The 15,816-nt window shown below is 32.8% G+C and overlaps 1 protein-coding gene across 2 annotated transcripts; it reads right to left on the bottom strand.

Moving 5' to 3' along the window:
• Window positions 1–10,521: 10,521 nt before the first annotated feature.
• LOC115969548 (pre-mRNA-splicing factor syf2-like) lies at window positions 10,522–15,223 on the bottom strand. Of its 2 annotated transcripts, none has more exons than XM_031089223.1 (6): window positions 15,011–15,223; window positions 13,071–13,239; window positions 12,191–12,384; window positions 11,819–12,059; window positions 11,152–11,288; window positions 10,522–11,059 (listed from the first exon to the last, which is right to left on the bottom strand). In XM_031089223.1, the coding sequence occupies exons 2-6, from the start codon at window positions 13,192–13,194 to the stop codon at window positions 10,832–10,834; spliced, it is 924 nt and encodes a 307-aa protein (XP_030945083.1). In that variant the 5' UTR covers window positions 13,195–13,239; window positions 15,011–15,223; the 3' UTR covers window positions 10,522–10,831. The 2 variants fall into 2 exon arrangements, with proteins under 2 accessions (XP_030945083.1, XP_030945084.1); XM_031089224.1 differs by having other exon boundaries at window positions 12,191–12,378.
• Between the last annotated feature and the right edge of the window lie 593 nt (window positions 15,224–15,816).

Below are 15,816 nucleotides of genomic sequence, written 5' to 3'. Positions count from 1 at the left end.
CCATCTGCGTCTCTGAAAAGGCAAACCTTTGCAGTGTTTTGTAAACGTGAAAAATCTGGATTTTGAAAACGCAAACGTGCTGATTTTGTGGAGCCAAACGATTTGGCAAATCACGTTTTGTCTAAAACGCGCGTTAAGGTACTGTGAACAGCCTATCCAAACGGGCTCTAACAAAAAAACTATCTATCTAACAACTTCAACCCTCTTGAGCTGACGACATCTCGTTTAGCAATATTCAACTCAGAGAATAACACTTATTTGCTAAAACGACAGCTAGACTTTTTGTTCATCAGAACAGGAGTTGTCGTTTGGGCAAGAGCTACACATCACACTTCAACTGCTTAATGACACTTCGACCATTATATTTTGTTCTAATGGGAAAATTGGAATGGAATTGAATTAAACCAAAAACAGCTCAAATACTTGTTGAATACATATAAATCCTATGAAGCACAGGTGCATTTCGAGACTCGGGTGTGGGTGCGAGACTCGGCAATTAAAAAATTATTAAAAATATTTTTATTTATATTTTCTATTTATTTTTACAATTAAAATATTCTTAAAAAACACATTAGATTCACAAAACAAAAAAAGAAGAAGGCAAAAAACACAAAACAAAAAGGAAAATACAAAACAAAAATGAAATGTCCTACCCTCTTACCTAATCATGCCATATCAGATCATGCACTGTACCCATCTCAACCAACACGTGTACATCAAGGTAAAATGGCCAAAACAACCACATGACTTTGGGTGCAACTAGGGGGTCCAATAGAATACAAAGCAAAGGGCATTTTGGGGTAATCAAAGTCTTTTTATATTGCAACTCTTTGTCACGGGCCAACAGAGTAGCATTTGTGTTGTGTTGTTGTGAAGACGCCGAGATGGAGAGCAGAGACAGAGAGGCAGAGAGTGATTCAGTGAAGCCGAGCACACGCACACCGCAGAGAGCATAGAGAAGAGAGATGAGTGACGGAGTGAGAGAGAGTGTTTGAATTTCGGCCTGAATCGGCCGTTTCGGCTTGAACAGGCCATTTCGGCGATTTCGCCAGTTTCGACGGATACAGCTCAAGTCGGCATGAATTAGCGTGAATTGGGCCGAGTCTCAGCTGCGTCGGAGTGAGTCAGCGAAAAAAAAAAAAAAAAAAAACCACGTGGCAGACGCGGCCCGATGCGAGGTCAGCGGTGTCCCTCGCGCATCGCCGCGTCGGACGCGGGTGCGGCGCCTTTGGAGCCGCGTCCGTGCATCCCAGTATAAATCCCATTGCATATTGTTTTTGTTTAAAATTAAATTTGATAAGAACCCCTAACCTATAAAAACACTAAAAAGAAATTGATGTGCAATTTGTTATGAGGAACATGTAAGTGGGTCTCTTATTTTGGGTGTATTTTAGTATCTTAGTACGTAAGAGGTGTGTAATTGGCTAAGAAATCAGACGGGATGTAAATGAGCTGAGACTAGTATTAAAAGTTCATGATTGATCATTTAATTTTGTTTGAACTCATCATCAGACTATCTTGAAATTGAAGCAAGCCGTGTAGTCTCGAATGTCGAAATGCAAATTTTCCATCAAACAAACAGCCTTGCGGTGGGATTTAATATGCTTTCAAGGTTTAGAAACTCTCAAAAACGTGTTTTGAGTTTCCTTAATTTTGTAAATCTAAAGGTTTTTGCTAAAACATTAAAACTCACCCAAAAAATAGAGAAAACCTTTAAATTGTGACTGATGATGTTGCCTGGGGAGGGCAATACATCTCGGAATGGCAACAATCTGATGATGGAAAGTCCCCTGGATCATCAATGTGTTCCAAAAATAGGAGACATTTGGTATTAAGGAAACCATATCAATTGCTCCTCATTTCTATTGCCCACTTTTTAGATTCTTATAATCTTTCTGAATTCCATATAATTGGTATCACTTTCAAAGTAAAGGTGAGGTTTTTTTTTTTTTTTTTTTGCTTAAATTATTTAATCAAGTTTAAATTTTGTTTCTAAATTATGCAAAAGAAATTAGTTTTTTTTTTTAGAAACAAGAAAGTAATGTTTAAGAGTGTTTAGAATAATTTATTTTCATTGACTTATTTTTATTTAATGTGTTTTTTTTAGGGAATTAAAGTTTTTATTGTGTAACAATAAAAGTGTACTTAGGAAAAATAAAAGGTTTAAAAAAACCATACCTCAAACTTATTCTTATTTTTAAGCTTAAGCGAACAAATGTCAAGCAATATTGATGGTCTATTTGGGATACGCTTATTTTGTTAAAACTGAAATTTTTTTACTGAAAGTACTGTATTTTTTTTGAGAAAGTACTGTAGATAAAGGTAAAAGTTAACTGAAATAATACAGTGGGACCCATGAATAGTACCAAAAAGTGCAATGGGGTCTATGAATAGTAGCAAAAATAAGCTGAATAGTAAAATAAGTTGGCAAAAATAATTTTTGTCAAACACACATTGAAAATCAACTTAAATAGAAGGACCAAGTTTAACTAAAAACTGTTTCTCAAAAAAAAAAAAAAAAAAAATTAACTACAAACTTATTTGTAGCCAATAACTACAACTTCATTCAATATTTTTTTAATAGATGTAAGTTACTATTAATTATTAAATTCTTCAGAAACCTAGCCAGGCACAGTTTTAGCGTCAAGCTCTATTTCAATTGCCAAAAGGTTTAAACTAATACAATGCATCAATCCATAGTAGTGGTTTTCTCCTAACTACTCTAACATGTCTATTATGAAGTTCTACGTAGTACTACCACCACCACCAACATTGGGCCATAAAATATCCGGAGCTATATTCAGGTTTATTTTCCTTTTAGATCATTGAGTAATGCTATAAATGGGGTATATACAAAGGTTGAAAGTTTTATCTTTTTGTTCCACCCCCACCTACTAATATCCAAAGTTTCTAGAATTCTCATTAATTATTAAAGAACAAAGTCTTCTTTCAAACCCAATTAAAAAAATTTCTTTCAACTCATTACATGATGATTCATAATTCATAACACCATTTACGTGTATTTAATTATATGAGACATTAAATCATTTAACTAAAGTTATATGATTTAAAGAAGTTATATAACTGAAACTACATTTGAATGGTCTTATAAACCAATACCATAACATGGTACGTTAGGAGGAAAAATATTTCATGCTTATTTGAAGGATGTCTTTGCAAGTCTTTATGTACATATTAATGGTTGTTGTGAATGTTTTCAATATGATTCAGTTTATTGAAACCAATTTGTGGTGGATTTATTTCGATCAAGACCGATTTGTGAGTTTTCTTTAGCTCAATTGATAAAGTTTCTAATGATTGAATAAGAGATCTGTGGTTCAATTCTTACCTACACCAAAATTGATCAGTATTTTGGTTTGATAATAAAGAATTATCATTAAAAGCGGACGCTATAAGTTGAAACTTTTTCAAAAAAAAAAAAAAGGACCAACTTGTGAATTTGTTATATAGTTCTTTTTGTGTGTGTATTTTCATGTATTTATTTTCATTATTTTTCAATATATATTTTCTCTTTTATAATTGTTTTCCTCTCTTTTTCTCGTAAAAATAAAAATTACATCATATTTGGGGGTTAATGGTAGAAGGGTTCACATGAATATTATTAATTCATTATGATATTTAAGGATGTATTTGCAAGTCTTTATGGTGGACGGGCAATGTGCAAGAAACATCAAACTTTGAGGATGTAAAATTCATTATAGCCCCTCTTTTATAAATTTTGAAAAGTCTACCTATAGCCTTTGTTTTTTTATATAATAAAACTTCTTCAAAAGTATTATGAGTTTTATGTTGAATATCAAAGGACGCATGCTATAAATGCCAAATATAGTTTATACCTAATCATGCTCTTTTATTGTCGGCAAGCATTACCAGTCACTCATCACATTTTCCAGGAAAGCAAATAAAAAAGAGAAGCATATACGGAGTACACTTGATTTCAAAAGAGAGTGGAGCATTTGCATACTTTTTTTTTTTCTTCCCTATTTTAGTATAAGAATCCAGTTTTTCTATTTTAATTACTCACTTTTCAAAATATCTCATATTAAATTATCTATTTTACACTATATTTTATGAAAATATCAAATTTTCTTAAAAAAAAAAAAAATTGTTCTTGTTCTTCACACACAACAACATCATCTACTCTATTAATTCATTCTTGGGATACATAAAGAAAGAATAAAATACTAAATGTAAAATAAATAATATCATTGTAAATTTATATAATTACTGTAGCAAACATATGACTTTACACAATCAATTATATATTGACGGTACATGAGTCATTCTACACTTTCATTTTATTTATTGGGTTGTGTCAACGGTCACCTTACGATGACCGTTAGCAATAACTTTTTGTAGCATCTATTTTACTTTTTGCAGCTTTTTATCATTTTTGATAATTTCTTAGCAATTTTTTTATTCCTTTTTGGCAACTTTTTTAATAATTTTTTGTCCTTTTTATTAACACAACCCATTAAGGGAAATCTTAACAAGATCCGCATGGTGCTTGTTAACATTTCCCTTATTTATATATACATCCACTGTTTGTAAGTGATCTGAACTACTTGCAAATGTAATTCCGTTACCCTTAATAATTAACCAAAGTGTAAGAAAAGTCTTGATCTCTATTGTCAGTACAATTCTGCTTTTTCTTTCATTCAAAGTTCAAACACAAAGCTCTCTTGACTTGGCAAAAATGAAATCAGTGGAAAAAGAAAGCTAGCTTTGTTAATTCTTCTAAAGTGAAACAACAAAAACGAGAGCTGTTTGGGCTTATAAGAGCATCCACAGTAATGGAGTTAAAAATTTAGCTTTTTAGCTCCACCAAAAGTTACTTTATCTATTTTACCTACACATATGCTGCAGCAGTGGATTTATTTTAGCTTTCAACACAATAAAATAAAATAAATATCACAATAAAATAATATATCCCCTACAATAAAATAATATATCCCACTACCTAAAAAACATCAACAGCACCAACCACAACCACCTCTACTATCAGCCACAACCACAACCACCTCTACTATCAGCCACAACCACAACCACCACCACCACCACCACCACCACCACCAATCCACAGTAGGAAAAAAAAAAACCAACCGAAATCTCCAATCTTTTTCCTCAACCCAGACCAAACAAAATCACCAATCACAGAGCTGGGCTTCGGTGAGGAGGACAGTGTCGGCGTGAGTCTGATTGGCAGAAGAGAAGTGGGTTTGAGGCGGATGAGTTTGATCGGCGGAAAACCAAAGCAATGGTTTGATCGGCGTTGGGTGAGCGTTGAGATGGAAGACTGGGCGGAGGCATGGGTTAGAGACGTGGATCGACGGCTTGGGACTTGGGTCGGCTTGGGTTGGTGACGTTGAGGCCAGCGGAGGCATGGGTTGGAGACGTTGAGATAGAGAGGTGAGAGCTGAGAGGGAGAGAGACACGAAGTGACTAAGAGAGAGAGAACCACTTTTTATTATTTTAATCCACCAGGCAGAATAAAATAATATTTTTTTTGTTTAGCTCTCATGAACAGTGCACATCTATCTATAAATGTGCACTGTAGCAATGGAGCTAAAAAAAAAAAGATTTAGCTCCATTGCTGGAGCATGATTTTGGTGTTTAAGGAGATAAAATATAGCAATATACTAATATAACACCACTGTTGTGAGTGCTTTGTACAAGATGAGGTAAAAAGCAAAATAGAGAATACCCTCTGTTTTTTAGCAAATTGGTCAAACCCCTCAAAATTAGGCTTTTGTGATTTTTCATTTCTTGGGCAAGGTGATTTCAGAAAATCCACTTCCCTTTTTCACCATTCCTTGCTAGCATGCCATCATGCACATATAATAATAAGAAGTCTAAAATTACAGCTATCCTATCAAAATTAGTGTTTCATTTTATTTTATTTTTTTATAATTATTACAATTAATCAATTTTTATCGATTCAACTTCATTTCATTTCGAGTTCGTTTGAGGACAGCTTATTTAGTTGAGATTGAAAACATTTTACTGAAAATACTGTAGATAAAGGTAAAAACTAGCTAAAATGGTACAGTTGAACTTATGAATAGTCTTAAAAAATGCAGTAGGACCCATGAATAGTAACAAAGATAAGCTGAATAATAGCAAAAATAAACTAAATAGTAAAATAAGTTGACTTTAAACTCTAATCTCAAATGCAACCTTCATATAAAAAATAATTCTTATACATCATAATTAATAGTGCTTTAGAAAATTTGTCTTAAAGCTATTGAGCCTAGATAAAATATATATATATATATATATATATATAAAATTATTTTTAGTGTGCGTTTGGCTCTAGATTAAAAAGTCAACTTATTTTATTATTCAGCTTATTTTTGCTACTATTCATAGGCTTCACTGCACTTTTTGATACTATTCATAGGTCTCACTGTACTATTTCAGTTAACTTTTACCTTTATCTATAGTACTTTCAATAAAAAAAATTTAGTTTTAGCAAAATAAGCGAATTCCAAACAGACTCTTAGTATGTTAATACTTAATCATTCTTTATTTTGAAGCCTAGACCTATTATAACTTTACGCAGATTACTGTTCACAGTATTAGACTAGGATTTCCTTTTTTCTTTTTCTTGGTAAATAAAGGAGCTAGGATGATGATTAAGAAATGATTCGGTCAAAGTACAAGCCAGAACTATCCAAAGTAACAAAAACTTGATCTAACATAATACCTTTCTTAGCAATTAGCAAGTAGATCTGCGTTTACTCTCTGGGTAAAGCTAGCATGAGGTATTGTGGTTCTATGAAAGAGATGGGACCCACAATCATCAACAATAATAGAGTATGGGCAATGTAAGCAAATGGAGTCAAAAAGTTAAATATATCAAAAAAAATTAATCAAAAAAATACTTTATTATTATATATAAAATATATTTGTAACATAATTTAATACATTTTATTTTCTCGTATATAACAAAAAAAATTGCATGAAGTTAATTTTTACATAATTTAAAAAAAAAAAAAATCATCAATTAGTTTATAAGATGTGGTCTTTGTTTTAAAACATATTGATCATAATTAATATTTTTTAAACAAGTTAAACGGATCAAAGATTTTTGTTAAAATAATAAGCATATCCGCCGAAGTAGCTTTAGCCCAAATTCCCATATGCACAAGCACAATCCTTGTCCATGCAAATATTGAAGTGGAAAACATGATCATGATGCTCGGGTGACGACCAAATGAGAAGAACAAAACAAAATAAAAGGATAAAACAAAGAAAAATAATCTATAAATCTAGACATACAATATGCTTTAAAAAAAAAAAACAATAATTATTGGTCACATATTGTAATTGTAATTGATGCATTATTAAAAAAAATCATATTACTTCAAGCATAATTTATCATTTAAGCATCTTTATAAAAAAATGCATAGTTTTAATAATTGAATCGGACCGAATTGGCCGGTTCCACCTTAATTTAGTCCAATAAAAAACCTTAAATTAATTTAATTAAAATTAAAATAAAATAAAACCTATCAAAACTGATTAAGAATCAATAAAAATTATAAGAACCAAGATTTTTTCTAATTTATTGATCATTTCAGTTTTTAAAACCAAAATCGTGTGTTGCATGCATAAAAGTAACATTGCTAAAAAAAAAAAAAAAAAAAAAAAAAAAAAAAAGAAGGAAAAAGAAAAGCGTATCATAATGCACAGCCCAGACAGAAGTGCTCTGATTGTGATTGCCACGTGGAATAACCCTTTGGATAGGGTTGAATTTCTGAATTTGGGCACGCTTGACCTTTCCCACACTCACAGGATTTAATTTTCATGGAACCTAAAATTCAACCACAATAGCATTAGCAGAGGGTTTTGTCTTCTTTGGTTCTTTTCCACCAAAAAGCATGAGAATATGAGATAGAGAGCATCCCCATGCTTCTAGTACATGCTACCCACTCCAAGCCAAACAACTTAGAACATCCTTATCTTTTTCCAAATATATATATATAGTACATCATACATTTTTTTACACTATAATTGTTTTGTGTTATTATTGTTCCTAGTTGAAATATTGAATAATATTTTGAACCTCAAATTATTTTCCTCTAAAAAAAATAAAGGAATTAAGAAAAAGTTTGTGTTTTTTAAAGTGCTACATTTTTTTTTTTTTGTAAGATACAAATGTATTTTTTTATGGTTAACTAAATAAGTGGGTAAAAACCAAAGTTGTTGTTCCACTAACAATTTGCTGCTTAGCCTCTTTAGTGTTTTCAAAATATTCGAGATTCAAAAAAAAAAAATGGCCGCATGGAATGATCCATATTTTTTTAGTTGCGATATTCTGTTAATCTGAAAGTTCAAACTCTTTTTCTTCTAAGCCTTCAAACACTTTACATGTGAGAAAGTGTTAATTAGACTACAAGATTGTAGACAAATCCTGGTAGAATATACAAAAGAAACATTTCAATTCTCTTTTAATTGTCCCACATGAGTGGAAATCTCATAAGCGGACAAAAGCAATCCAAAATTTCATCAAATTTAATACAAAGTTAGACAGACCATATTGTGCTGATAGGACATCCACGTTTACTTGTCTACACAATAATGGTATAGTTTGCCAATTAAGTTCTTCAAAGTTGTGTCTTTGATTTTCTTGGTGAATTAATGGTGATATACTTTCATAGTTACCAAACATGGATTAAGTACATATGGACATATGGATCCATTTGAGGAGTTTAAATGGCCAAGTCACAGTTCTAAAGGTCCAATGTTTAAGCCAATATAATATGAATAACCATTGTGTAAAAATAAATGGCTGAAGTTATAATTGAAATGATTTTTATGTGATTTACTTTTCAATACTTTTTAAACTGTTTAAAAGTTAAAAACTGGTTTTTGACTACATTAAACTAAGCCAAAATAAATTATTAGTACCAGTCTATCAGCCACAAGATGCATTTTAGTACTATCAATAACTTTTGCCGTGTGTATAAAGGCATGCAATTAGGACACTTCTGGAAAAATTGAGCCCATTTGATTATGCTTAAATAACTTGATTGGTAGTTACAGTTATGCTTTAATTTGTTGGTAATCAAGTCAAAAAGAAGCAAATGACCAATCAGACATTATAGGTTTTTGTTGGTATGAGAACCCTCTGAGACATGTCTGGTGTACATTTGGTATTTTGGTTTGACACACAGACCCTTCTCTTGCTCCATCTTTCTTGGACCAAGCTAAGAAAAAGATAAAAAGAATTGCAATTTTTTTAAATAAGCCCACTTGGATAAAGGTCACACATGTCACTTCTTGTTGGGGGCAAGAAACAAAAAAAAGCCCGCCAACAAAATTATATGCAAATATGCAACTTCCTTCCATGTCATTTGCCAACATAATTAGTGAACAAACATCTTTTTTTTTTTTTTATAGATATAATAGAGTTTTAACCTATGATATCTGCTCTTCGATGATTTTTTTTTTATCATCAGATAAAAATATTAATTAATTTTTTTATGTAAGTGGGATTCGAACTTCGAATTTCTTATTCGACGACAAACAATCTTACTAGTTGAGCTAATTGAAACCTACAATTAGTGAACATCTTAAGCATGTCCACTTTTCAGACAGGGGAACTAAAGTAATTATGTGATGGACGAATATCATGGCCAGCCTTCGAGACAAACATGATTGCATTGCAATAAGGTAAGGTTATATAATATATGGCTGTCTCTAGATCTTTGAGTGAGTGGCCCAAGGATAAGTGTCCAAGAGTATAATTGCTGCTGCTAATTGCGACCTATTAAAAAAGAACAGAAAAAACATGGATCCCTTAAAAAATAACTACATTGTCAACTTGTAAAGAAACTCACAATTTACACTTCTATTACAGTGTTGGCTCAGAGAGATCCCAACACTCAAATTCATCAGTTTTCAAATAATTGACTGTATTATTAATTTATTATATGAGAATTCAATTCAAATTAATAAAAAAAAATACCGCAATTCCTAGCTCCTTCCCTTTTATTAAGAACTATGTCTTAGCAATGAAGGCATAGGCATTAGGCAATATGACTGAGTCTATGATAGCTTTTGAAATAATTTGTATATTGAAGTAGATGCTTCTAAAACAATCTATTTTCCTGTCACATTGGCAAATCGCTGCCCCTCTTTTGCCTGGATTCTGAAACCATTCTAAAGATTACTGCTTGAATAACAACATTTTAGGGATCAACCCTTTGGTTAATTCAGGATTGGACGTTAATCTTTCTTCTAAATTGACCAAAATTTGATATTAGTTATTACCATACCATCAATTTTCCACATAGAAATAGGTGCATTGGACTAGGTCAATGAAGATGCCTTGTGTTAAAATTTGCAAATTTGGCATTATGTATCCGGCAAATATGACATCTTTCTCACATGAGGGCCCAATACAATTGAGAAGCTCACATAGTATGAGATATATGATACATATAAGTAAGTTACCTTCTCAGGGAGGATGTTACAACTTGCAACAACAAAGGATAAAACTTAAAAATTTACCTAGATCTGTAGCTCTTTCCTCATCAAGAAGTAACTTACATAAAAATTTAAAAATTCATTTGAAAATTTTGCACAATCACTTTACTTCCACACTAATGCATATCAATATATCATGCTCTGGCAACAGGCTAGCGGAAGAATGATAATGGTCATTACCATCCAACCTACATTAGTAAATTTTGGAGAATCAAATTTCCCACATTTCAGTCAAGGGCATTAACTCCATTTGATAGATGGGTTGTACAATTAGACAACATCATCAAAACACAGTTCATTACTCTAGGCAATCAACTTAGTCGGGCAACGCAGTTCCTCTCTCAAGATTGTTCTTGATCTCCAGCGTATATCTACCAAAGGCTCGTTCAATCTTCTTGTTGAAATGCTCATTACGGTCATTGATTGAGTCAATATCCTTCTCTTCATGGAATTTCCTCCTCCTGCTAAATGACTTGCGCTTCTCATCCCGATCTTTGAGTTCCTTCACCATCCTATCAATCTTTTCCTCTGAGGTCTTTGGTGCCTGTGGAGATAAAAGAAAACTCATAAGTTAAGGCCCCTGATATAAACCAGATACACCACAGGAAGCATTGCATTTCTTCAATGGTACTGTACCTTTCCATATTGGAGACTTGAAGCATCACGGTAGAACTCAGGATCGGCTTCTTTCATTCTGTTATATTCTTCTAAGTCAACCTCAACATTCTTTGTCCGCTTTTTGTACGCATCATACAAAGTTTTCTGATTGAAAACTGTTAAAGAAGATAAATGTTAGTAAAACTTAATTTAGGTATTGTAGAGAAGAAAAATGTAGATTAAGATGGATGATTTTGAAATCATTATACTACAACAAAATAAAAGCTGTCTAAACATTCATGTCCTAATCTGATATTATACAGTTGTAGAAATATATTTCCAATGAATTTTCAATTTGCTTAAAGCTCTTAGCATGAGCAGCAGAACTTGAATGATTCCTAAATCTATGGCCTAGACATGGTGCATCCATTGTCACTACTTCACTAGTGAAGTATTCTCATACATGTAATATTGCTAAATCCCATTTTAAGTATAAAGCACAAATGGTGAGCAGATGAAACTTGATCATAACACACACATTTATTACTTATGTTCACAGCTTGTTATATATTCCAAGATACAGACATGTATGAGATCAATAAAGGAAAATGAAATTTGTGCATGTCAGTATGAACATGGCATAATTTAAAAGCGTAATCAACATGATGACAATGAAATAAATTATTAAGAACATACATAAACATACCATCCCAACCATATGGAGCAGGATCCTTCTCCCATTTCTTATATTTTCCCTCTGCTGACTCTTGTGTATCTAGCATATAAGCCTTTGTCATATCCAAACCATTTGCATCTAAAAGTTTGCCAATTTTTTTCTTCCTATCGTCAAGCCATTTTTGTTTAGAAATGCCCCTTGACTCAGTGGGAGCTTCCATTCTTTTCTTTTCAGCAGCTATTTCTTTTTGATTGTCACCTTTGGCCTTCATCTGCAATCATATAGCCATACGCCAATTAGTTTTATAGATTATTACAAAATTTGACAGGATAGAATTAATTTTTGCAAATCAATGAATTTCAGAACATGACGCTTGTTTACTTAAGTTAAAGATACACTCACCATCATATTTCTCAACTCCCACAATTTCTTCTTTCTCCCAGTGAGATTTGTGACATCTACACTCTCCACAACAGGATATTCTCTATCACCATCAGCATGATCATCAGAATCTTGTCTGTCATCATGTAAATCTTCATCCTGTTCTTGAGCTCCAGAACTGGACTGACTAATCCTACCACCAGCTTGCACTAGTGCTAGAAGTTAATAAAGGGGTAAGTATGGAAAATAGAATTAAAGGAAACATAATAGTGTAACAGAACATTATGGTGAAAAGTAAAAGTGTAGAATTTTCCGTGACATGTACAAAACCATTTATCATAAAGTAACCTACCGTGCATATTTGAAAGAATAAGAGAATGTTTTAGGCTAAGCAGGGCAGAGCTCTAGATAAAAATAAAATAAAAACATAGGCATACCAACAAAATAGATACCAAATGCCCTAATCAGCTTTGCATAAAGATAAGAATTCAAATACTTCCAATGACCCAAAGCATAGCTCCCATATGGACCAGATAATGATGAACACAACTTCCATATACAAGTGTTACAGCATCAAGTGCAGCCCTTAAAGATCATAGAGAAGTAAATGTCTAATTTTTCAAAAAATCTTAGACAGTGAATTCCAAGTAACTGTTGAACCCTATGGCAAACTTCAAAATCTAAACAATAATAATAAACAAAGGTAGCACTTAAAAGTTAAAACTCTTAATGAAGCTGAGGTTTGTTTAGGGGAATTCCATAAACCTAGATACAAATATTATAAGAGGTTTTAACTAGAATATGAACAAGATAAGAGGATGCCCCAATATTTAAGCTAATACCAAACACAGTTACTTCAATCGATGCAAAAGGCAACAGACATAAAGAGAAGACAGACAACCTGGTCCCCTTTGCTCCATCCGAGCCTTGGCTTCAGCAATGATCTGGAAACAATATTCGCTGCATTCATGGTAAGGATTTGATGCATTTCTGCAATCTGGGTGTACTCCTCTTTCATCAGTCATTTTTTCACCCTATGTTCACCTCTTACTATATATCACTTCAGTGACCTGAATAATACAACCCAATAATTAAACCTTTATTTCTCATTCCAATAATCAAACCCACTACATAAAAAAAAAAAAATTCCTAAAGCAATTAAGCAAATAAAACCCAAAGCCCCCTATTATCACATTTTTATATTGAAATTTGAAAACAAAGCAAGGTTCTTGTAATTAGTTTTGTTTCTTCTAATTCATCCTGGAATTGCAAAGGGAGTTCCAAACTTCCAATCACTATACATACGTACATACTGATTAAGATTGCCTAGAGTTCTTTGGGTAACTCCACCATGGAGTTTCTAAAATCCTATACATCAATTTCGAAATGAGTGCATTGAATTTTGCTACGTCACCAATAATATTCTCTGATGAATAACTAATTTTATTCTGAACGAACCACCTAGCAAACATACAAAGTATTGTATACAAAGAATTACAATAAAATCATATTGAATTAGCGAACTCAGTGAGACAGTGATAGTACCACTGTCACTTAGAGTTAGAGGCTTAGAGCCAAGACAAATGACCATTCAAAAAGTAATCTAAGAAAAGAAAAAACCCTATTTTTTTTGTAAAATTCCACACCCTCAAAACTCAAAAGTACAGGAATTCCACTCCCGCCACGATAGCCACGTCATCAATAATTTAAATAGATAGTAGGTGCTGAATTGGTGATAGTCAACATTTGTTTAAATTTATTTTTTTGGATAATGCAGGGAACCTTACTAAAGAAGAGGACCTTTGGACTCGCCTCTAACCAATAAAATCTATGGGAAACTGACCCACCTGCTAGAACCAATATCCAGGTAATCCAGGGGCATTTGCCCTTGATGGGCTAAGCAGTTTATGCTCATGCCCAGGGGCAAACGTTTTTTTAAATGTTGATGACATCAAAAAACACAGGGTAAAACTTAGACACGTAACCTTAGGTGCAGTACATTAAGTTCCCCAATTGAATTCTAATACTTGGGTGAATTGACCAATAAGATAAGAATAGTTTTCTCCTTTTCCAAGAATAATTACAAGCAACATAAATTACAACCACATGGTTATTCCAAAGTTTACAACAACTAAAGCATTTTAGGCCATACATAGCGGTGAGCTTGGTATGACCTGGTCAGGGGAAGAATTTCACACCGAAACGAGCCCTCAGTTTTATGCACCCCTGCACTGAAACTGACCCAATACCAATATGTATTTAAACAACAATTGTGAGAGCTGGGTGCGGTCGGTTTGGGCATGAGCTAAAAGTTTTTAGCCAAAGATAAAAAAAAAAAAAAAAAAAAAAAAAAAAAAAAAAAAAAAAAAAAAAAACTAAATGAAGAATCTAATACAAAATACAAAACAAAAAGCATTGAATTTCCATAAAAATTTGCAAGCAGCTTTCAATTTACAAAGATTAGGTCAGAAACCCAAAACAAAAACGAAAAAAACAATAACAATAATATATGAGAGAGAAAAATCTCAACCATTCCCACAAGCACACCATATTGTTGAATTCATCACAGTGCAGTGTCAAAAGTAAAAAAAATTGGTGCCAATCAATCAAAACCCTAAACTTCAAGCTCGTAATTCCTATCTTTTCCTACGCCCTACGATTTCTCAGCAACCAAACAGATCATATATCACACGAATTTTCTCTACTTCTACAAGCAAAATCAGATTTTTCCAGAGAATCAAGTCCCTAAAAACAAAACCCAACTAAAAAAAAATCGAATTTTTCACACAATTAATTGCTACAACTCAAATTCAACACTATATATAAAAAAATTTCAATTACCGGTTTGAAATTGGACTGGTTGAAACGAAGAATCGGAATCTGATTCGCTGCGAAAAGAGAGCTGAGGCTTCGAAGCTATACGATTTGGTGAAGAAAGCTAGAGAGAGATTGAAATCTTAGGGTTTTATGGTGAGAGCCTAAAACTACGTCGTTTTGGTTTACCAAAGCTAATCGAGAAAGATCAAACGCAGAGAGAGAGAGAGAGAGAGAGAGAGAGAGAGAGAGAGAGATGAATGGGAACTGTGGGCCGGGTTAGCCGTCAAGCCCAGAGAGACAACCGAAGAGGCTCTGGGTCACCCTATTTGTAAGGCCCATGGTTTTTCAATTCTGTCAGCCGACAATGCAGTGATGCACACACACACACACACTAGATAACAAAAGCCCATGGCAGTCTCTAGGTCTAGGGACGGATCCAGGATTTCGTACTAGGGCCCCGAAGATAAGCAAAGAAAAAAAAAGTCAAAAAACTTTAAATAAGCAAAGAACTAAAATCTGAGTAATATGCATGATTTATTAATTATAAATTTAATATTTATCAATTTATAGATTTACTAGTATTTGATTATAAATTTATCTAATTAAAAAATATTAGTTATTATAGTATTATGAGTTAGCAATGTGGGCAAGTCTCCAATTTTATTTTGTTAAACATTTTTATTATATTATGTATTTGTTTTTGTCTCTTTATCTCTGTTACTTATCTACTGCACCAAACACAAAATCATATCAAAATAAATGTTAGGTTTTAAAGTTTAAGGAGAGAAAAAATGCGTGATGGAGGCTGGTGTCGAAGGCGTGTGTGAACT

The sequence above is a fragment of the Quercus lobata genome, chromosome 11, assembly GCF_001633185.2.
Source record: "Quercus lobata isolate SW786 chromosome 11, ValleyOak3.0 Primary Assembly, whole genome shotgun sequence".
Lineage (NCBI taxonomy): Eukaryota > Viridiplantae > Streptophyta > Magnoliopsida > Fagales > Fagaceae > Quercus > Quercus lobata.
This window is presented reverse-complemented; position numbering and strand designations above follow the sequence as displayed.

Coding starts and splice junctions, on each gene's coding strand:
- LOC115969548 (XM_031089223.1), bottom strand. CDS start 13,194: ATGACTGATGAAAGAGGAGTACACCCAGATTGCAGAAATGCATCAAAT. Junction 12,385..13,070: donor GATGGAGCAAAGGGGACCAG/GTTGTCTGTCTT, acceptor ATTAACTTCTAG/CACTAGTGCAAGCTGGTGGT. Junction 11,060..11,151: donor CAAGTCTCCAATATGGAAAG/GTACAGTACCAT, acceptor TTATCTCCACAG/GCACCAAAGACCTCAGAGGA.